The sequence below is a fragment of the Natrix helvetica genome (genome assembly GCF_964273705.1).
Source record: "Natrix helvetica genome assembly, chromosome: Z".
NCBI classification, from domain to species: Eukaryota; Metazoa; Chordata; class Lepidosauria; order Squamata; family Natricidae; genus Natrix; species Natrix helvetica.
This window is the reverse complement of record NC_138554.1, coordinates 23,372,098-23,395,940: the sequence shown is the minus strand read 5'-3', so window position 1 is coordinate 23,395,940 and position 23,843 is coordinate 23,372,098. Positions and strand designations below refer to the sequence as shown.

Sequence of the window (23,843 nt, the reverse complement as noted above, 5' to 3'; positions counted from 1 at the left end):
TTCAGTCTAAGGTTGGGGAAAATGAGTTCTGCTCCCCGCTTTCTCCAGAAGCTGCTTTGCCACCCAATCCAGCCAACATTCCCTAGTTCTCACCGTCAGCCACTGCCCAACTTCCTCTTTCTCCTTCTGAGCTGGGTCCACTTTCTGGGCCAGGCCCAGCCCCTCTTTGGAGTAGGCTTTTGTCTTGGTCTCACGTTCCACTACCTTGAACCGCTCCATTTGCTGGAAAGAGAGATTACAAAGTCTCCGTGAGTTAACGCAAAGCAGGAAACAGTTCCCAGGGGGGTTCAGAATCCAGCCCCTAGCAGGCATTTTCCAGCCTTCGATCATTTGAAATGAACGTTTACACTGCAATAAAATAAAATAAAAAATAAGTGCTCTGATGAATATAACTTCAACCACCATTTTTGATCTGAAAGGAGGGTGGGAAAACCCCAAAATGCTTATGGTCAAATCATAGGGCTCCTCCATATGTAATATCTCCACCACTCTCAAATTTTCAGAAGTGGGTGAACATATACAATGCCATTGTTTGTATTTGGCAGCAGAATCAATTAATTTATATTGGACTCCTTGGTGCTTGTTGAACTTGGTTGTTTGCCTGAAGAAATTTCATTGCCCATCTAGGCAACATCAACACCGTTGTTACCTACAATACTTGGGTACTGAAACATCTGTAAACAAGCAATCAACCAAGCTCAGAGAGCACCAAGGACCCCAAAGTTCAACCCCGACTGACAGATATTTTCTTCTATTGCAACTAACTTCTGGCTCTGCTTCAGGATAAGCAAAGTCACCACAAAGACAGAATGAATGAATGTGCAGAATGAATTATGGAGTCTGAGGTGGTGGTTGCATCTCATTGCATCTCCCATAAATTCTACATCCTCGGGAAAGTTTAAGCTACCAAGATACTATTAAGCTATCCTTTCATTTTCTCTTTTACAACTGAACAGCTTCCCCCCTCATGGTGACCAGTCTGGTTGCTTGAAAATCACTGAACAGGTGGGAATGACCATTGGCTTACCTGAAGGGTCGTTTTCAGGGCGCTGCGAAGGAGAGGCCAAGCAAGGGTTAAATACAGCCAATCTGCCCAGAACTGAATTGAAACTTTAGGCCACACCCTCTGGTGCTGATTATCTTCAGATTTTTTCAATGAAGGCGTGGAACTGTTGTGCACTGAGTAGTCCAACAATATATTCAAAACTTTTCCAATAAACCAGAAATCCAACTGGAACTGTAGACTTCTAACTGAAGACCAGCGGAACTAGACCTCAGGGTGGGGTGGCCTCTCCTTCGCAGCGCCCTGAAAACGACCCCTCAGGTAAGCCAATGGTCATTTTCCAGGGCGCTGCTCTGGAGAATCCAAGCAAGGGACATACCCAAGCCAAATGTCACTAGGGCAGGAAAGCAGCTGCATTCAGGGTCTCTCCGCTGATATGAATGCCCTGAAGAACTCGTTTTCCTAATGCCCCTTCCGCTGAAGCAAACTTGTCCAACTTATAATTCCGGACAAACAGGGACAACAACGTCTAGGTGCCCGCTCTGCAAATCTCCTCGATTGGTGCTCGAGTCGCCCAGGCTGCCATGGTGGCAGCGCTCCTAGTAGTGTGGGCCGTGATATGGTTAGGCACCGGTTTGGACTGCAGAACGTGAGCGAGGGCGATGCAGGTCCTCAGCCACCCGCCTATCGTAGAAGAGGAAACTCTCTTGCCCTGGGAGGCCGGTTGGAACGAAACGAAAAGAGATTCAGATCGACGAGAGGCAGCTGTGCGTTTGACGTACCTGCGAAGCGTCCTGCTGACATCCAGCATGTGCCAGTGTTTCTTCTTTGGATGTCTAAGATGCGGGCAAAAGTTCGGGAGAACTATTTCCTGGGCCCGGTGGAACCAGGAGTTGATTTTGGGGATGAATGATGGGTCCAGTCTGAGGACCACCCTGTCCTGCTGAATTAAGCATAAATCCTCTCAGACTGACAAGGCTGCCAGTTCTGAAATACGTCGCGCCAAAGTAATGGCAACTAAAAAAACGGTTTTAAATGTCAGATGTTTAATGCTGGCTGTCCGGAGGGGTTCGAACGGAGGTCCAATGAGGGCACGCAGAACCACGTTGAGGTCCCATGAGGAGTACCTATGAACCACAGGAGGCCTCAGATTAGTTGCTCCCCTGAGAAAGCTGCGGATGGTAGGATGTCGGCCGAGAGATAAATGCTCCTCAAGGGCCAGGATGGTGGAAATTGTGGCTACCTGACAGCGTAGAGTGTTGGGCGCCAGGCCTTTGTCGAGGCCCTCTTGCAGGAAGTCCAGGATGACGGGAACCGAGGCTGAGGATGCAGAGACCCCACGAGAAGTGCACCAGCTGGCGAATGCCCTCCAGGTGGCGTCGTAGATCTGGGTCGTGGATGGGCGCCTGGAGGCCTGGATGGTGCAGATGACCTTGGCCGAGAGGCTGCCACTACTCAAGAGGTCCCTTTCAAGTGCCAAATGGCTAGTTGCAGCAACTGGGGCTCCGGATTTTGAAAGGCCTCTTGGCTGAGGGAGATCTCCTGCGGGGGGATCCGCCAAGGTGGTTCAATGGAGAGGCTCACTAGGTCTGCAAACCAGGTTCTCCTGGGCCAGAACGGTGCCACCAGAAGTACCTCCACTGCCTCCGACAGGATCTTCCGGATGACTCTGGGAAGGAGAGGTAACGGTGGGAACGCATACAGCAGACCCAGCAGCCAAGGGCAGTCCAAGGCACTGACTCCCTCGGCCTGTGGGACATGGAACCTCGTGAAGAAACTGGGGAGGTGCGAGTTGGTTGCGTAGGCGAACAGGTCCACCAGGGGGCAGCCGAACCTCTGGGATATGCGCTGGAACAGACACGGATGTAGTCGCGACTACGAATGGTTGATCGTGGCCCTGCTGAGCGAGTCTGCTTGAGTGTTGGATGTCCCTGAGATGTGCTCCACCTGTATCAACAGGAGGTGCTTCTCCGCCCACCGACCTAGGGCGTCGGCCTCTTACATCAGGGATCTGGAGTGTGTTCCCCCCTGGCGGTTGAAGTGCGCCTTTGTCGCCACATTGTCCGTTAGCACCCTCACGTGACACCCCTGAATGCCATGCTGGAAATGCAGGAGGGCCAATCGGACTGCCCTCAGCTCCAGCCAATTGATGCTGTGAGCGGCTTCGGTTGGGGACCATCTGCCCTGCGCAAGTTGACTGTGGAAGTGGGCCCCCCACCCGAACAGGTTGGCATCTGTGGTGATGGTGAGACAGGCCTGCTCTCGGAACTGGGAGCCCTTTGTCAGGGCTGGAGACATCCACCACCTTCGTGGAGATCGGAATGAGCCTCATCGAGCTGCTTTCGTTGGCCCTCTGGTAAGGGAGCAGAAGCCACTGGAGGGGGCGGGAATGAAGTCTTGCCCACGGAACGATGGACAGGCATGAGATCATTTTGCCTAGGAGTTGCGACAACTGCACAACCTTGGCTTGAGGGGATCGCTGCACTTGTGCGACCCTTTCCTTGAGGCTTGCCACTCGCTTTGGGGAGAGGGAAACCTGGCAAGAGATGGTGTCGATGACCGCCCCCAGATGCTGTAACCTGGTCGTCGGGTGAAGATGACTTTTCTCCAAATTTATGGAGAACCCGTGGTCTTGGAGGACCTGCATGGTGTACTCGAGGTCCTGGGCTGCTTGCTGGGGTGGGGACGATTGGATGAGGACGTCGTCTAGGTAACAGTGTAGCCTGATCGGTCGGGATCTGAGGAAGGACGCCACTGCCGCGAGGATCTTCGTAAACGTCCTGGGGGCAGACGACAGGCTGAATGGTAAGGCCCGGTACTGGTAGTGGCGGCCGGCATAGGCAAATCTCAGGTACCAGCGGTGGGCTTTGCGAATGGGTATGTGGAAGTAGGCCTCTTTGAGGTCTATGGATGTCAAGATGTCTCCTGGTCTGATGCAACCCAGGATAGACTGTAGGGACTGCATCTTGAATCTCCGGTAGGTTATGTGATGGTTTAACCTTTTTAGATCCAATATCCCCCTCCACCCCCCGGAGTTTTTGGGGACCAGGAACAGGATGGAGTAGAATCCTGTTCCTTCCTGGCCTGTCAGAACCGGTTCTATGGCCCTGATATCCCTGAGGTGCCTGATCTCCTGCTCCATGAGAGCCCTCTTGACCGGGCACGAGGGTGGGGCACCGGATGAAGTGACGTGGAGGGAGGGAGAGGAATTCCAAGGTGAGACCTAAGCGGATGGTTTGTAGGACCCATTGGTCCGACGGGTTAGGAAGAGCTGCAGACGACCTCCTATGGGAGCTGACCGCTGATGGTCACTTGTACCTTTTGAGAGGACGGGAACCAGATCCCCCCTGAAAGGGGTGTCTGGAATAATGTTGTTGGTGAACTCTGTCGCGAAAGGACTGACGGTCTTGGGACCGATCAGTCTGCTGTGGGTACGCCCGATGGAACGGGGCGGAGCTGGAGGACGGTTCAGAGTTCTGTAGGAGTTGGAGCCCTTCCTGTCAGACTTTTTTGTGACCGATGGCATCACTTTCTTTTTATTGTTCTTGTTTTCTACTAGGACTGGGTCCAGGACCTCCCCGAAAAGCTTGTCCCCTTTAAAGAGGGCCGAGACTAGCTTCCACTTGGAACGCATGTCCACATTCCAGTACCTGAGCCACAGAAGGCGCCTAGTAGTGACGTTGGACGCCAAGGCCTGAGATGCAAATTTAGCCGCACTCAGGGTGGCGTCCGCTGTGTACTCCGTGGCTGCCATGATCTTATTGATATCCTGCCTCAATTTGATATCCCTGGCAGGAATTTTTGTCAATAACTGTCTCAACCTGAGGAGGGCGGTCCTAGAAAGGAAGGAGGCTGAGGCGGACATTTTGATCACCCAAGCTGCCGCCTGGTGCGTTTATGACAAGCGGTCTCAGTTTTCATGTCCTCCGCCTTCAGACCCTCTAGCAAATCAATGGGAAGTACAGAGGTAGAGGTAAGAGCAGCAACCGGAGGATCAATTGGAGGTAGCATAAGCAAGTCCTCCAGGCTGGCATCTACTGTGTACAGCTTCTTATCATTGCTGGCTGGTTGTGCCCATTGCTTTTGAACCATGTTGAGGAACAGCTTGGGAACTAGAACTATCTCCTGGACCGACACAGGCTCCTCAAAGAGGTCCCCAGATAGATCATCTGGGTCAATAGTCGCCTGAGCTGGGGGCGTGGACCCCAAGCGGGTCGAAATCTTGGCCTTATCCAGGATGGTCTTAAAATTGGTAAGTTTAAATAGGCCCGAAAACACTGTTTTTTCGGAAGTGCCTTTTTCGTCCCCAGAAAACTCAGCTTCCTGTCTAGGGAGTATGTCGTCCTCCTCCTCCCAGTCAGAGTCCTCGGTGGCCACAGAGGAATGAGGGGATTGAGGTGGCTGGGTAATGGTTGCCTCTCTGGGAGCTTCTTGGGGCTGTAGATGATGGGTCTTGCGTGTGCGCTTACCCCTCTGTTGCATGCCCGCCTCAATGCCCTGGGCGATAGCCCTATTAATGATTTCCTGCATCTCTGCAGAAAGGTTAGGCCCCTGGTCCTCAATGGGGCGAGCCCCTGGAGTGGGCCTGGGGAGCGGCTGCTGAGGCACCAAGGGACCCACGGGAGCTGGCCCCTCCTTCAGGTCAGAAGGACAGGCGAAGAGGTCGGCCTGGTCAGCCATTGAGGGGCCTGGAGAAACTGTCATGGCAAAGGAGGTTGTAGGAGAAAATTCTTGGCCCTCCTCCTCACTATCAGAAATGGGGCATCCCTGAGCTGGAGGAACCTCCCTAGAGGGCTCCTCGGGAGTCACTGATAGGAGGGCTTGGGCCTGTTGTTGGGCCTTGGAAAATTGTTTTTCTAGGGCCTTCTGGCGGCATAGGGCGTCCCTATCCGGGCCTGATCCCTGCTTTGGTCCAGGCCTGGAATAGGGCTTGCTGCCTCTGATGGCCTCCCTGGAAGCTTTGCCGGTCTGCCTTAGGGAGGCCTGGAACAGACCCCCATTTGCTCAGGATTCTCAGAGATCTGATCCACCATGGTGCTAATTTTGGGCCTAACTGGGACAGGTAGGGACCACCTCCACTAACCACCTCCACAGTAGCCCTCCGCAGACCAAAGGTGCTCAGGAAGAGGCACAGAAGGTTGCAGGGTCGGATCCAGCCAAGCAGGGGTTTGGCGTGAGCGTTGTCAGCTCCTAGCGCCTGCAGGAGAGTTCATGATGCGACCCAGGAGGCCACGATCCCTCGCTGAGTCAGGCTGCTGGCAGCTGCGGCATGCGGTTGGGAGCGAAACCGAAACCGGTGGAATTCAAAATGGCGGCCGGAACTCTCCGCCGCCTTTTCGCGCCTTAAAAAACAGTCGCCGGCAATAGCATGCAGCCCTAAGAGGCCGCGCTGCACACCGGCTTCAGGAAAGCACGGACTGCAGCAACGGGCTCACAGTGGGGAATCCCACCACACCAGGGGTGCTGCGGCGGCGCTGGCGGTGGCACTCCAACCCATGCGCCTCCCTCAACAGCTGCCTGTGGTCCCAAGGTGTCTGGGCGAACCCTGGACACCAAGGGAATCGAGGGGGTGAGGAACAGCCAAATGTAAAGAAAAAGGAAAATTTTGTCTCACCAAGCCTGCTCTGTTTAATTCTTTTCCTAACCTCTATGGAGAGTCCAAGCAAACTACCAGAATTGGAGAGAAACCCAAAGCGCATCCACTGGGCTACCTGAATTGAAAAAAACTGGAGATAAGCAGCACTAGAGGCGTGGCCTAAAGTTTCAATTCAGTTCTGGGCAGATTGGCTATATTTAACCCTTGTTGGGACTCTCCAGAGCAGCGCCCTGGAAAAAAAATGTTGGGTTGTGGGGAGGGACACAAGATTAATTGGATGTGGATTTATGCAGTCTCCCATCAGTTGGAGAAATTCCTAACCAGTTTAGGAGAAGCAGAAGCAGAAGCAGCAATTAGAACAGGGGTGTCCAAACTTGACAACTTTAAGACTTGTGGACTTCAACTCCCAGAATTCCTCTTAAAGTCTTAGTCAAGTTTGGACACCCCTGAATTAGAATGATTGCAGAGCAGATTAAAACAAGAGGGAAATCTCAGACCATTTAAAGTGGCTTTTGTCTGCATCTTAATTTCACTTTCGATCTATTTGATTGCCACTTGTAGGTTAAGTTTCAAAACCATCCTTAACCTGATATTGCTTGGAAGTGATGAAAGTTGGCTCCAAAAAAACCAGAAGGGAATCCTGCTGAGGAATCTTGTCCAGAGATAAATTCTACTGCCTATCCTTGAATTCAGAGTCTTAGTCCTTTAAAAATAGGGACTCACTCTATTTCTTCCTATTCAGGAATCCTGGCTCCTGAACTGTTGTGGTAACTTCCTTAACAAAATTCCTAAGCTTATTTTGTCTACAATGCTGAGTTATTCAAATAAGCAGGCCAACCCAAACTAGTGAATCTCATTAACATGGTGCTACTACTATAGTGGGACTGATTTTTTTCCTAGCTGAAAGTATCAAAAGAATGGTTTTGCCACGCCCATCTAGCTGCTACTAATATTCTCATTGTCATGCCCTTTAATTGGGCAAAATGATGCATCATATGGCAACAATTAAGTACCTTAAATGGGCTAATTTATAGAATGTATCCAAAATCTGGGACCCAGGACCTTGAAATTTGGAGAAACTGTAGCTGCTTCAGTGCTATTGGCTGCTGCTGCACTGAAATGATTTATATTTTTTTAATGTTTCATGATAGTTTCCCAGCCAGTCTTGCAATCCCTTGCTCTTTCTCCCACCCTGGAGCAGTAGGAAGTGGAGAGAAAAAAGGAAGATTTCTGATCCTCCTCACCAAATTCCCACAAAGAAATTCAATGAGAAAATCAGCAGGAAGTCAGAGGTCAATCCTGCTCTTATAGTTTTTTTTGTTGCTTTCTGCTTCTCCATTTAGGAAGGGAAATATATCTGAAATGGTTCCCCAACAGGGCGCGGGTTGTCTAATTCAAATGCTTTTTTAAATCAGTATTTTAATATTTAATTGCTTCTACATAATATATATTGATGGCTATATATACATAAGTGAGGCACAAAAAGACATTTTCAGTCACAAAGTTAGTAACAAGTATTGTCCACAAATACCCAAAGCAGTGTCACATGGACCTGTGCAGAGATGGGTTGCTCCTGGTTCAGCCCAGATTGGGCGAACCAGTAGTAGCGTTGGCAGGAGGCTCTGTCCACCCACTTCTGCACATGCGCAGAAGCGTCGCACAGGCAGGAGCATGCCCGAACCAGTAGTAAAAAAATTGGCAACCCACCACTGGAGCCATATCATAGAGAACAACCCCAAATCATGAATGATGCAGCAAATAGCAATAGCCCTTAGACTTATATACCACTTTCCAGCCTTCTCTAAGCAGTTTACAGAGTCAGCATATTTCCCCCCAACAATCTGGGGCCTCATTTTATCAATCTGGAAGAATGGAAGGCTGAATCAACCTTCAGCCAGTGAGATTCGAACTGCCAAACTTCTGGCAGCTGGTAGTCAACAGAAGTAGCCTGCAATACTGCACTCTAACCACTGTGCCACCCGTGGCTCTTAAATATGCATTTTTGTCCCCACAAACAGATACTGATGATCACCATCAGTCCTTTTTAATTACAGTGCTTAGATTTGACATTAGAAAAATACGACAGGGAGGTTTGTAAGAACCCCCAGAAAAAAAAATGTATAAAATGTCTACTGATTCAGGTTGCCTAGGAAATACAAGATACAGCTTGATCCTTGCAAAGTCTCTTATTTCGAAGTCTCCACTCTCAAAGTTTAGAAAACCTTCCACAAGCACTACCAGTTAAACCCTTAAACTAAGAAGGTCTTACGGTCTATCCCATGTTGTCACTCTAAGGAAGGTTGTGTGGAAAAAGGTCCTGGGCTCCCCACAGAACCCCTTTTCTATCACTTACTCCACTTAAGTAATAAGTGAGATGGCCAGGTGGCTCACCTTTATGAGGTCACACTGCTAGCAGCCAATGGCAACACTGTTAAAGAGGAGCTAAGCATAAAAATATCAAGAAGTCTTAAATGCAAAAGCTGGTAAGAACTAAACCTATAACTGGACAAAATTAAACCTGGTTCATTTAGTCCTCCAAAACCACAGAGTTTCCTTGAAAAACATCCATTTCACCTGAATTTTTGCTCAGCACTGACACATAATAGCTAGTAGATTCTTTTCTCTCAGTTTGAATTTTTACCGTCTCAATGAGTTTCCGGTTGTCTATTAGCTGCCTTTTGTCTTTAATCTCATTGGATGCAACCCATGTCTTGATCTGGTCCCTCAATCTCTGCAGAAAGAGAAAAGTAGTTCCATGATCAAATTCTGTTCCCTTTATCACTAGATCTTTCCAGCAGAGACTAATCCTAGAGTAACACCAATAACAGTGAAACTTTTTAGAATAGTCTTTACCAACTTAGTGCCTTCTAGACATATCAAATTCAAATTCCATAATCCACAGCCAGCCAATGATCATGGTGGTTAGTAATTATACAAAATTCAACCCTTCTGGGTGTCTTCAGGTTAGGGAAAGCCTGTGAGTACAGAAATAGTCAAACATAAAGAATGAGTATGGGACTCATTTCTATACTCCTCTGCTATACAGATACAGACAGTCCTCGACTTACAATTGACCCCACAATTTATGTTGCTAAGCGAGATACTTGTTAATTGAATTTTGCCCCATTTTACAACCTTTATTGCCACAGTTTTTAAGTGAATCATTACAGTTGTTAAGTTACTAGCACGGCTGCGAAGTGAACCTGGCTTCCCCACTGACTTTGCTTGTCAAAAGGTTGCAAAAGGTGATCACATGACACCAGGACAGTGCAACCGTCATAAAAATGAGTCAGTTGCCAAGTGTCTGAATTTTGATCATGTCACCATAGGGATGCTGCAACAGTCATAAATCACTTTTCAGTGCTGTTGTAACTTAGAACAGTCATTAAATGAATTGTGGTAAGTCGAGGACTACTTGTGGTTAACCCATGACCACAACTGGGACAGAATTTCTAACTAACAACTAAGCGAGGCAGTTGTTAAATGAGTCATACTCAATTTTGCAATCTTTTGTGCACGGTTAAGCAAATCACTGCAAGTGAATCACATGGTTGTTAAGTGAATCCAGCTTCCCCCATTGATTTGGCCTATTGGAAGTTGACTGGGAAGACTGCAAATAGCAATCATGTGACCCTGGACACCGCAACCGTCGTAAATACATGTTGATTGCCAAGAGTCCAAATTTTCATGATCATGTGATCATGGGAATGCTGCAACAAGGACCAGTCCTAAGCCACCTTTTTCAGTGCTGTTGTAACTTCAAATAGTCAGTAAATGAATGGTTGTAAGTCAAGGACTACCTGTAACTATTTGATTTCACTTTCGTACGTTACAAGTCAAGCCATCAATAACTCAACATAGCTTGCTAGACCAGTGATGGTTAACCTTTTTGGCACTGAGTGCCAAAACTGGAGCACTCGCGCTTGCAAGTACATGATTGCGCCGGAACCCAGAAGAGAGCAGCTGGTTGGTGCGCGTGCATGCTGGACTGTCTGGTGCACGTGTGTGATGGAATCCAGAGTATCAGCTGTCAATGGTGCATGTGCCCACAGAGAGGGCTCTATGTGCCATCTCTGGCACGCGTGCCATAGGTTTCCATCACGGATCTAGACCTATAGATTACCGGGCTAAGCCCGAGGGAGGGTCAAGCATGTCATCGGTCATGAATCCCTTCTTGTCCACAAACGATCTATGTCCAGCCCACTTTGAATTCCTGTGACTCTTATCTACTGTAGTTCAGATTCTTGCAGACATCACTTAAGCTTGCAATAAATATTTATACCCATTTGAACTGCCTGGATTCCATGATTTCCTTGGAACTCCACAAGACCCTTTGACACACACAGGAATTCTGATTCAGTCTCCGGCAGAGGAATGCAAGCACTGCATTGCAACTTCATGAACTCCTCATCCCCTCTTCTTATCCAACAAAAGCCTTTTGGGGACGAAATTTCCCATCTGCCTTTCCCTGGATTTAAGGCTATTTCCCATAACTAATCTCCTGAGATTGGGTTGTCAAAGAATACTGAAGCTTGGCTCATTCTTACCTGGAGCTTCTTAATCTCCTTTTTCAAATCGGCTTCATATTTCTCCTTCTGATTGGCATTCGCTGCATTATGGAGCTGTAACAGAGAGAGGGGGGGGGGAGGGAATCCCAAGATGTGATGAAGGCTGGAGTTGACAGTGTCATGGAAGAAGTGGAGGGCAAAATCAAACTGGATAAAGGAGGAAAAGCGGGAGCTAAATGGAAGCCTCCCCTCCTCTCCCTGATCTTCCGTCCCCCAAAATAAAATTAGGATGAAGAACTACATGGGGTGATAATAAGGAGATTGGACAGAACCCAGGCAGAGAGACGACAACAGCCCTCACCTTCTGCCAGATATCTTCAAACTGCTCCACACCTTCCGATACCTTTTTGAGACACCGATCGATCTCACCTGCAAGAAGGGGGTGGGGTTTGTCCCAAAAGATAAATTAGTTGAAAGCAATCACAGGAACTAAAAGATTCATACCTTCCCTGAAGCCTAAAAGGGGAAGAGAAAGACAATCTGAATTTTAAAACGCTGCCTGTTTCTCCTTCTTCCCAAATTCGAACACCTTTGCCCCCATTTTAGTGATTTCCTACACCAACAGAAAACCTAACTCTTTTCGCACTACCCTAATCGCATCCCATACTCGTTTGGAAAATACAGCCTCCTGTGCCAGGCATTCAAAGAAAGAATCCTGTTTGCCTTTTGCTAAATTTATGCCCGTCTCTTTCTTCTGCACCAGTCTAAGTGAACAGGCCCTCTGCTCTTCTGCTACACAACCAGGCTCCTAGCCCAGCCACGGAGCTTACCTTGTAGCTTCCTCTTATCTGCCATGTTTCCTTCACTATAGGGGGGCTCTCTTCATACTTTATAGAGCGTTGACACTTTTAAGGAGAACAAGCAGAAAAAAAATTACAAAAAATAAGGCAAAGAAAAACCAGGTGTCCTAAGCCTATTTTCCTTCTACATTCCCCCATACCCCAAAATCTACTCTGAAACAGCAGCATAAAGTAGAAAATCAGGGATGAGGTATAGTCTTCAACTTACAACAGTTCATTCAGTAACCATTCCAAGTTATAATGGTACTGAAAATAATGGCTTATGACTGTTTTTCACACTTACGACTGTTGCAGAACCTCCATGGTCACATGATCAAAATCCAAATGCTTGGCAACTGACTCCTATTTGTGACGCTTGCAGTGTGTCCTGGGGTCATGTGATCAAACTTTTGTGATCTTCTGACAAAGCAAAGTCAATGGGGAAGCCACACTCACTTACTATCCATCTTACTAACTTAACTGCAACGGTTCATTTAACAAGTGTTTCACTTAGCAACAGAAATTTGGGGCTCACTTGTAGTTGTAAGTCAAGGACTACCTGTACTTTTCCATTCCATGTCCAGAAAATCTTTTCTCCATGGGGTTTTGCCAATTAAAGATACAGAACTCCCCCCCTCCCAAATAAAATCCATAAAATCTACCTGAATAATAGGTTTGCAAAGAAAAGGTGTGTGTGTGTGTGTGTGTGTGTGTGTGTGTGTGAGAGAGAGAGAGAGAGAGAGAGAGAGAGAGAGAAATATCAAGAAGAGCTTGGTAGCAAGTTTTCCAAATAATGAATGTTATTAAAAAGCCTGAACTAGGGCTCACAAAAGCTTATGCCTTTGAATGAAATGTGCCAGTCAGAAAAGAAGCTACCAGACTCCTCCTGAAATTGTAGGCTCTCCTCCTCCAATGTCTGCAAAGAACAGAAGAAGGAGGGTAGGAAAAACAGAGAGGGTTTTTTTTTTTCCAGAGGTGCTGAAAGCATTTTTCTCTCCTTCAGAGAAAGCCTGAACAGGAAAGGCCGAAGAAGGGCATTTCTAGGTAGGAGAGATTTGGAGAGGATTTAAACAACATCGCAATTTTCAACTGCTCACTTTTGTCAAACCATGTTTGTTCAACTATCGCAACTTTTAAAGACCAGTGGACTTCAATTCCCAGAATTCCCCATGCCGGCTGGGGAATTGAAGTCCAGTAGTCATAAAGTTACCAAAATTGAACATCTATGCTTTAAAACAATGCATTGGTTTTTTTTCCCCTCAACATCGCCTATCCTGAGGTTTTGGAATGTTAGGCAATGCTTTTCAGAAGTACAAACACAAGGAAGGAAAAAGAGCCCCCTCCCCCCACCTTCAGTCCTAGTGGCCAATTTTGAGCCTTAAAGTGGGACTGTCCCTTTCCTTTCTTGTGTCTCTTTAAGCCAGTGTTTCTCAAACTTGGCGACTTTAAGTCCTGTGGACTTCAACTCCCAGAATCCCACAGCCAGCATAGCTGACTGGGGAATTCTGGGAGTTGAAGTCCACAGGACTTAAAGTTGCCAAGTTTGAGAAACACTGCTTTAAGCCATCGGATCCAAACAGGCCCTGAGTGGAAAAGAGTCTCTGCGGTTAGCCTCCTAACATCCCCCAGGCTGCATTCCTCAGTAAATCTCACTTGGGCTTTAGAAATAGCCCTTCGAAAGGCCAAATCGAGAACAGGTAGTCTTCCATTTATGGCCACAATTGAGCACAATTGATGTTAAGTAAGACATTTGTTAAGTGAGTTTTGCCCCATTTTACAACTTTTCTTGCCGCATCTGTTAAGTGAATCCCTTCAGTCGTTAAACTAGTAATTGGTGGTTAGGTGAATCTGACTTCCTCATTGAGTTTGCTTGTCAGAAGGTCTCACAAGATGACACCGGGGCCCTGCAGCCGTCATAAATATGAACCGGTCGACAAGCATTCGAATGTAAACCAAGTGACCCTGGGGAGGCTCCAACGGTCACAAGCACGGTCATAAAAATGGTCATAAGTCACTTTTTCCAGTGCCGCTGTAACTTTGAACAGTCACTAAATGGACTGTTGTAAATTGAGGTCTACCTGTAGTTGCTTGCACCTCTCAAATGTCTCGTTTCCTCAATTGGAAAACCAAAGCAAACTAAGGATGAAAATGAAAGGAATCTTAACTGAAAGCCATACCTTGAGTACATATACAAAACTGGAACAGGAAGGACATCTTAAGCATCAACAAGCATCAACTGTTATTTCTAGTCTAAGTTATTCAGCAGAGCAGCTTTAGCTGGGAGGCCCTGGGCCTTTCTGAAGAAAGCAGATCAATCTTGTACTTACCTAGAGGCCCCTGGGCACTTGCTGTTGACCTACTCTTCGGCCAGGTTCCTATAAAGGTGAGAAAATATATGGCTAGCAGGAGGAACCATGCTCACCTTCCTGCATGCCAGGAAGCTTAAGAGAAAATCTATACAGATCCCCATGGCTTAATCAACATGCTATGCTATAACTGGTTCAAACTCAGCCAATTGGGGGACAGGTTTGGAGTATGTATTTATGAGACATGTTTATCCATAGTTAACTGAGCCACGGTTCATGGACTTAACCCATTTTTTTTCTAGGATTACCTAGCAGACTTGACTCTAAATTAACCATGTTTTGGGTTCTGCACAAATCCAGCTGTTATACAATTGGGTAAGAGAACTGAGCACAACAAAAACGGTAGTTTGTTTTTCTCCTCTCCCTCCCCCCCCCAAATAACATCTAGGTCACCATCCCTCACATCTGCAGTATGTTTTTTTCTCCCTACAGGCTTTCAGTGCTTTTAAAAGCCACCGGCCATGCCGAAGTAAGCAGGTTAAGCTTTTGCCTGCTAGGCAGAGAATCAAGCTAGCAAGCCTTCCGGTCACTAGCATGAGCAGCTGCTTGCTTTCTTGACAGTGATAAGAGAAAAGCCTCCAGATGATCACAAAGGGGCATCTCTCTCTTTCTTGACTGAAAATGTGCTAAGAAAAACCATGAGCTGCCTGTGGGGGAAAGGCTGGTGAATATTAGGGATTAACTCCCATGGCTGAACAAATTTTGTGCCCCACTCCTCAAAATATCACGAAGCTGATGTTTTCCTTCTCTTTTTAGAAAACCCCCGAAGTCTAGTTCTCAGAATTTTGCTCTAAAGCCAATTGCATAAATAAAATAGCATCTTGAAGTGATAAACTAGACAAGTTTATACTTGGAGAAATATCATATTAGGTGGACCCCTTATTTTTTTTTAAAAAGTCCCTAAACTTAAAAGGTGGTATATAAAAAGATTAACCCTGTGTGCTCTTTGCTTTGCTAGTTTTCAAATCTGGTAGATTTAGGCACATACAGAAGATACTATTATCAGCCTATCCTATTATTCTGTTCTAGATCAAATCTGGACTGCTGAAGTCCATTTCTTTCCCCAAATTCTCTACCTGGCCTGGCATAAATTTCCTGAAATTGTTCTTTCAGGCACCTTCCTTTTCTGCTAATAACCAAATTCCACCCCAAACTTGTCAAGGGAACTATGAGTCCAAAATGGCTCTCCCATCTCTGTCCCCATCCTATGCAAGTAATCCTTCATGAACATGAATTTGTACACAACATGCTAGACCAAAATGTAATTGATCTAGATAGCTTAATATGTGGTGAGAACCGAGACTATTGTGGTTTATTCCACAAATTATGGCTAAGCAGTGGTTTAATGCCCAAACCTCAGAGAAGTACAAAGCCTTGAGTGATCAAGGGAAGTTCTGGCTAAGCCACGATTACTAATCAGCCAAACCTTAGTTTGAGCAATACAGTGATCGATAAATAAACCACAGTGACTGGGCTCATACATTTTAAGCCAAATTAGCTAGCCATATTTTAGCCCAGTGACCCCAACCTCTGATAATCAAAGGCCTAGATGCATTTTGTCTTCACTCATTTCTACTCAGAAGCAAATTACAAAGTTAAGAGAAAGAATGGATAATAATGCAAGCACAAGATACATTCACACATTATACATAAAGGCTTGCTTAACCCTGGTTTACTAAATAAGTTACTATTATGCACATTTAGCAAACTGAGGGTGTAAACTTTCCAGAAATGTTGAAAAATAAAACTTGTAGAAAACAATTCAAAAAGCTTTTCCATTTTTGGGAGGTGAGCAGAACAGCATTTAAAATACGAAATACTTATGTTTAGCATTCTTTGTAAGTATAGATAAATGGATGCTACTGCCAATGTTTACCCCATTCCCAGGGTTTTGAAGACTAGTGAAGGACAGGCCACAATCCAGCAATCTCTACATCAATAAGAGGAAGGAAGCCTATTATCAGAGATAGGCTGAGCCCTTCCTTCTGCTGTAAAAATAAATGTCAATGCCTCCTACATTTGTATTTCAGAGTTACACTCTAGTGTACTATATATGATAATGCAATTAATATTACATAAAAGTCTTACTATATAGTTTTCATAAATCATTTGGAGGTAAAAATTAGGAAACAACATGGGAACATTTCTTTTAAAAATAATCAAGCTATATTTCATAATCCATTAAGAAAGAAAACAAAAACATAAAGGAAAACAGCAGGGAAGCTTTCCCCCTCCATTTTTTAAATCCCACAGCTTACACATGACTGCATCTAATTACATTAAATCAGGAATGGGTAACCTTGAGATCCAAAGACTTTCACAGCTCCCCACAACCCTTCTTAGTAGCCCCATTAGTCACCTCTGACTGCAGTTACCAGAAATACACATCACAGCTCTCTTCCATTCCGAGGTGGGAAGTAAATAATACACACACAGACTAAATAGGTACAGCACAATTCTGATTCCAGCTGCTGTGCTTCTCACCTCACCTATTATAGCGCCAGCCACAAAAAGCTGTCCACCCCACCCCCCTTGCTCTAAAAGTATAAGGCTGTTTTACAAACCACATTTCCTGGTTCACCCAACAGACTAAATCAACAAAGAATAAAACCTGGTTTTAGTTTAGTGTGTTCTGTGAGCCCAGCAAGAGAGCTGCCACTTCCAAGTAGCCAAATTTCCACCTAATGGGAGGGGAAAACGGCATTTATACCTCTAAAATCAATCTTTGCAAAAGAAGAACCTCCCAGCTACGGTTTCAACCAGACTGGTCACTTTTGCTTGCTCTGCAAACCCCTCTTCTTCCTCCTGCTGAGGAGGCAGCATGAAAATCCTGCTAATTACAGGAAGCCTGGGTGGAGAGTGGACCATGAAATCTGCCATTGGAGGAACAGAGCTACGCTTTCATTGCCCCTCCCTCCTTTTATCTCCCCAATAGTTGTTCCAGACCATTAAGAGCAGCTTCATTTGCTGTCATTTAGCAAGTGTTGATCTCTCTTTTCTCCCAGCTTTACCTGCCAATTTTTGCACGTTACTGCTGTTGAAAAGGTTCACTAGGAAGTGAGGTCAATTCCTGAGAGTTAGTTTGCAAATTCAGGTTAACATCAATACAGCCATCTTAAGACTTCAGCTCCCAAGTTTCATCATCAGCCGGTATGGGCTGTAGCAGAAAATCCTGAGAGCTTTCCCACACTTTGGAAAGGCTGAGCAAGAAAACTGATCTATATTTTTAAAAAAAAAACTGGCTGAAAGGAGGATTTTGTTCAGAAAACTGAATAATTTGTCCATCAACAGGCAATTTGGTTTGGTTAGTGTGGTGTTTGTCCTGCTGGCTAAGGAACTACGAAAGTTGAAGTCCACACATCTTAAAATTGCCAAGGATGAAAAATACTATGTAAGCACATAGTGGATACTATGAAAGTGTATGCCAACACATCTGGAGAACACTGGATTGGAAAATGGTACTCTGTGGGATAAGCCCTAGGAACCTTAGGAATGGGGGGTTTTGCTACAGATTTCCACTTTGCTTATCAAAACGCTTACTTACATCTTTATTTTAAATTCCTTACATCTACTCTATTAAACAATTTAGTGATTTCCTAATATTCTAAATTTTAATGGGAAGCTTACTTAGTGAAACAGTACATGGCCAAACCATTCTATATTTATAAAAGCTTATAGATTCACCACTGACAGTCAAGTATGAAGCATCTGGCAAATAAGAATAAACATAAAAATGCAGGGCCATCTGAGACCATGTATTTGTGATTACCGTAATATCATACTCCATTATCAGATCATTTTGCAGAAAAAGCCCTTCCTGGTTTTCATCAACCAAAGCAACAGAAAGGAAAAGCGCTTTAACATGGTTTGGCTGTGTTCACATAATATGCTAACTATACTATGGTTTATTGAAATGCCCAAATTCACTTTTGCTAAAATATAATCAATTCATTTATGGATCAGTGTGTTGTGTAAATAATAAGATTTATTCAATTAAACATGGGTATGTGAAAATCCAGACACACAAATTTACCATCCACATTTTAGCCAGCTGTATGAGGTAAACCCAGCTTTCCTTCAGAAACTAGGTAACTATAAATCTTTCTTGATCTACAATAAATTATATAGAGGATACTACTCCAACTGTCTCAAATAACTTCCAGCCTATCCTGGTTTAGGAGCTCTCTCAAGTTTTACTTAAGCTTAACAGTGACGTACAAAGCAGTTTTCTGTTTTTAGGAAGCTTTTTTTCGCCTCACTTCTTTAAAAGAATTCCTGACTGGTTTCTGAAAAAAAAAAAACAATAACAGAAAACTTCCCAGTATATAAAGGTTCATTTAAAGGGTGAATTGTTGTTTACTGTGCAGGCACAAATGACTTGGTCTGAGTCAAAGTGGACCAATTTTAAAACAAGACAAATAATGATTTAATTTGCCCAGTATCAAGGCTAATTTAAACTTTATTTCCCACTGTTTTAAGGCTTAGTCCTAGATACATCTCTGAATTCAGAGGAAGAAACAAAAAGACTTGAGCTGTTCTTTAATGTGCACATTAAGTAGTTGCTAGAGCTACTAAAACGTATCTATCCATCAATACCAAGAGACACACAAAGGAGCATAAATCCACACTTCCTGCTTGTATAAGCCTTAGGCCTCTTTTGCAGATGGATTTTTGTTACTTCAGTGAAAACTGATTGTTTGCCAGGCACCAACATACCTGCTTGAAAATATAACCACAAAGAAGAAAATGCTATTAATTACTGGGCAGATTTATGTTACTCCAAGGAAAGTATGCATTAACTGGCTAATAAGCCAACAATGCAACTATATTTATTCAGAAGTAATCTACGTTTTGCTTTAGTTCCTTCTTTTATGCAGAAAAACAGCTTCTTGACTGTAGGGGGGGAGGGGAAGTCATTAATATAAAATTACATTTAATTTTTAAAATCAATTATCCACCATCGGTTACCTCGGATAGATTTTCCTATATTATTTTGAAGATAAGGAAAAAAAATAGATGGTGATTACCCACATAGTCTTGGAGATGGGGTGCTTTATGTAAAATACAAAAAACAAAAATAACAACCCATATTGAGGGGGCTGATTATAACTGCGGAAGAAAACCAACTGAGGACAATTTAGCCACCATATTTATAACATCTGACCATTGATTAAGAAGAGATAAACAGGAATATCCCCCAATTTCTAAAGTCTCAGTGACTTAGAAAAAGGAGAGAAAACATAAATCCTGTACAAGTTTCCCCAAAGCCAGTGGAAGCGAAAATGAAGCATATGTTGGATTAAAATAATAATATCAGACCAGAAAAGAACAACCTGGTAAACTCTAAAATATTTAGAATCCAGTTCCTACTTGTTTCAGCCAACTGGATTGTGGAAATTGTAGTCTAAAGCATCTAAAGAGCAGCAGGTCTTCCATTCCTGCCCTGAGACGATATTATAAGAATGAAGCTGCTGTTGAATTTAATTCCTATAATATCTAGCTTGTTGTCTGGAGCTGATGGAAACACACATCTGAAAGGCAACAGGCTGGAAAATGCTGCAGTAATACCAATACATAGCAAAATAAATTGCAGAAATGAGTGTTCACAGATGTACCCGATAAGCCTACTTCCGTACGTTGCTTTGTCTTTTTTTTTAAACCCATCTCTGTATTACACCATTGCTAAAATATATGATAACAGAATCTGAAAGTTTACTAGTCTATTGCATGTAGAAACACTTTCTTTTCTCTATCCTGCAACCACTCAGATTTCTCTGCTGAGCAATAGTGTGTTTACAGCACAATTTCTCAACCTTGGCAGTTTTAAGATAAGTGGATTTCAACTTCCAGGATCCCCGGGGGAGCATGGCTAGCTGGGGCATTCTGTGAGTAGAAGACCACTCATGTTAAAATTGCCAAGATTGAGAAACATGGGCTTACAGTATAGCATTTTAAGAGTCTTGTTCTATCTATTCTAACTGTCCCAAAAAGTGACCCAATATGACAGTTAGTCTAAATGGGACTTGAAGTAAAATTTTCATGTTCCTTATTCATCCAATATAAAATGAGACTTTTTTTTTTTACAAATTTTGTCATCTCTGCATTGACCCACAAGGGCCTACAAAATCCATTTCAGCTTCATTTTCATTTTGATAGTTAACAGAATAACAAGAGTTGGAAGGGACCGTGGAAGTCTTCTAGTCCAACCCCCTGCTCAAGCAGAAGACCCTGTATCATTTCAGACAAATGGCTAACCAGTCTCGTATTTGAAAACATCCAGTGTTGGAGCACCCACAACTTCCGAAGGCAACTCATTCCACTGATTAATTGTTCTCACTGTCAGGAAATTTCTCCCTGGTTCTAGGTAGCTTCTCTCCTTGATTAGTTTCCATCCATTGTTTCTTGTCCTGCCTTCAGATGTTTTGGAGAACAGGTTGATCTCCTTTTTTTTTCTGTGGCGGTCCCTTAGATATCGGAACACTGCTATCATGTCACCGCAACTAGACATACCTAATTTCTGCAACCGTTCCTATGTTTTAGCCTCCAGGCCCCTAATCATCTTTGCAATTATGCAGTTCTTCATATTCTCCTTTACGCACATACTCTAAGCAACCAATGTAAAATATGGATATTAGTGGGAACTTGCTGCAGCACATACCATGAATACAACTGTTGCAATGACAAATAACCTTGAACCACTAAGACTGAAATGCCATTTGCAGAGAACAGGCTGTTGTGAAGGGGTAATAAAAAAGAATTCCTCAACCAGAACCTAATCCTCGTAACATTCTTTCACATTTTCTTAATATTGGCTCCCATATATGTATGGCAGCCTTCATAGTACACCATTCTGTACTTTGCTGGCATACAACCTCTCAGAAGTCAGATCTTTTCTTGATGCAAATAGCCTTGCTTTTCTCAGTGCTAACACTGCACCAGCTGAGGGACTGAGCTGCAGATTAAGAATCTAACTATGAATCTCCTCTGTTATGAACTCACTATAGGTGGTCTAATAGAAAATGCTTTCTCTGTAATGCTCCTCTAAGATGTGGGGATGAAGATATAAAAGGGAAAAAAGGTGAAATTGACACGACTGTTCCCTTTTGAACAGAGAGCACTGTAGGAAACAGAAGCACACAAAGGTTGAACAAATATCTCCAAAAGGACTGGAGGCAGCTTATAAAAATAAGGAGAAGCTTCTGCCAATGTCTAGTTGTTTTATCACTGATCTTTCAAAGAGCCAAACGAGGACCACTGCAGCTGAATGGGAATTCATAGTGCTGGGAGGGACCTTGGAGGTCTTCTAGTCCAATCCCTTGCTCAAGGCAGGAGACATTATACCATCCTGGCCAAATAGCTGTCTAGTCTATTTTTGAAAATCTCCAGTAAAGGGTCGCTCACAATTATGGGAGGCAAGCTATTCCACTCATTAATTGTTCTGTCAGAAAGTTTCTCTTTACTTCTAAGATGGCTCTCTCTTTAACAAGTTTCCACCCATTACTTCTTGTCCTGCCTTCTGGTGCTTTGGAGAATAAATTAATCTCCTCTTCTCTGTGATAGCCTCACAAATACTGAAATATTAATTATCATGTCTATCCTAATCCTTTTCTTCAATAGGCTGGATATACCTAGTTCCCTCAAGTATTCATCATACAATTTAGCCCCCAGACCCTTTATCATCTTTGTTGCTTTTCTCTGCATACTTTCTAAGATCTCAGAATCTTTTTTTTTTGTATTGTGGTGACCAGAACTGTACAGATGCAATCTTAATATATCTGCAGGCTTTCATGTTGTCCAAGCAGAGGTTGGATGGGTATTTGTTGCTGATGCTTAAATTTCAATTACTAAATCAGAAGGCTTGCTGGATTCAATTATCTAAATAATCCCCTTATTTTCTATGAAGGGCTCTTGAAAGATTTCACAGCCAAAGAATAACTTTCATTGTACCACAGGGTGGGGGTACATTTAAAGGATTGTACAATGGGCAAAGGCCTACAATCAGTTTTTACATTCAAGGCACAAATGCAAATATGCTACATTGAAGGGAAAATCTGATTTTTCTTAGCTGTATGTTTTATGTGGAGAAAATCCTACGTTGCTTTCCTGTACCAACACTTGTAACTTCAAATAATATCATTGAGCTCTTATGCTTTGAAAGCTTACCATCTGGAAGTATGCTTTCCACCTCAAGGAAATGAAATCATGCAATATTTTTATTGACTGCATTTTGTAGCGTAGCCCAACTTTCTGGGTAAACAAGCTACCATTAAGTTATAGCAAATGCTCAATCAATCTGGGAATTCAAATCCCACCATAGCTGAGGCTCTGTGTATCCTCCTAGACAACTCAGTATATTAAACGCATCCTCCCACACACATCCCTGCGGCCAATTCACTCTCACAGGGAGGGCCTTCTCCTGGTGCCATCCACTAGGCAATGCCAACGGGCGACACCAAGGAGTAGGGCCTTCTCTGTGATGGGCCCAACCCTCTGGAATGACCTCCCCCCCGACATTAGAACCACCACTGACTTCCGCTCCTTCCGACAGAAACTGAAGACACACCTGTTCCGACTGGCTGGTCTGGCATAATTTTAACGTCTACCTCCTGGCCTACACATTCTTACTGGTTTTTAAGGGGAATGCTCTTTTAAAGTTAATTTTATAGGATTTTGGGGTTTTAAATGCTGTACATTTTAAATTATTTACTTAGCAGTACAGTTCTGTATATCTTTTTATCCTCCTCTTATTTATGTATTTATCCACTTAATATTTTAATTGTTTATTATGATGTATTTTGATATGGACTGTACACCGCCCCGAGTCCCTTTCGGGAGAGGGGGCGGTCTATAAGCGCTAAGAAATAAATAAAATAAATAAATAAACAAACAGTTTGCTTCCTGTCTGCTAGTATCAAACATACTGCAATTAAATTACCTCATATGAAATGAGGCCACTATATTGGCCTGCTGTCTTTTGCAAATGGCATCGGTTCCTTCTGGCCTCTTCTGAATCTCACATGTAAGAGCCCCTTTAGCTCAACCTTCCCCAATTCAAAACCCTCCAGACTTTTGTATCTTACCACAACTGCCAAACACAGTTAGGATAGACAACTGTCATGAATGATGAGAATTGCAAGCAAACGTATCAGACAAGATTTAGACCAGTGTTTCTCAAACTTGGCGACTTTAAGTCCTGTGGACTTCAACTCCCAGAATCCCCCAGCCAGCTATGCTGGCTGGGGAATTCTGGGAGTTGAAGTCCACAGGACTTAAAGTCGCCAAGTTTGAGAAACACTGATTTAGACTGAAGACTCCTGCTGGTGTGGAGACTCCTGCTGGGGCATTATGAACTTGCCGACCTGATGTGGCTTTTAGTTACGAATTTTTGTCAGAAATTTGGTTGGTGATAGTATGAAACAGTTTTCCTACGCAACTGCAGCATTCAGGTTACAGAACCCAAGAGGTCCAGACGATTATGTCTCTTTAAGCACACAAAACATGGTTTGTTTTGAACAGTTTTATCACAAACCA

General features: G+C 44.1%; 1 protein-coding gene across 4 annotated transcripts in view; it reads right to left on the bottom strand.

The window, feature by feature from the left end:
- Positions 1-23,843, bottom strand: part of CNOT3 (CCR4-NOT transcription complex subunit 3) — a 50,001-nt gene that overhangs the window by 24,444 nt on the left and 1,714 nt on the right. For 2 of the 4 annotated variants that reach the window (XM_081971556.1, XM_081971558.1), the window contains exons 2-7: positions 14,274-14,321; positions 11,938-12,012; positions 11,469-11,536; positions 11,147-11,221; positions 9,241-9,330; positions 94-222 (exon numbers count right to left, since the gene is read on the bottom strand). In XM_081971556.1, the coding sequence (XP_081827682.1) occupies positions 94-222; positions 9,241-9,330; positions 11,147-11,221; positions 11,469-11,536; positions 11,938-11,962 (387 nt within the window). In that variant the 5' untranslated portion in view covers positions 11,963-12,012; positions 14,274-14,321. Of the gene's footprint in view, positions 1-93; positions 223-9,240; positions 9,331-11,146; positions 11,222-11,468; positions 11,537-11,937; positions 12,013-14,273; positions 14,322-16,671; positions 16,727-17,022; positions 17,204-23,843 lie in introns of those variants that run through there. The other 2 variants (XM_081971557.1, XM_081971559.1) reach the window with 2 other exon arrangements.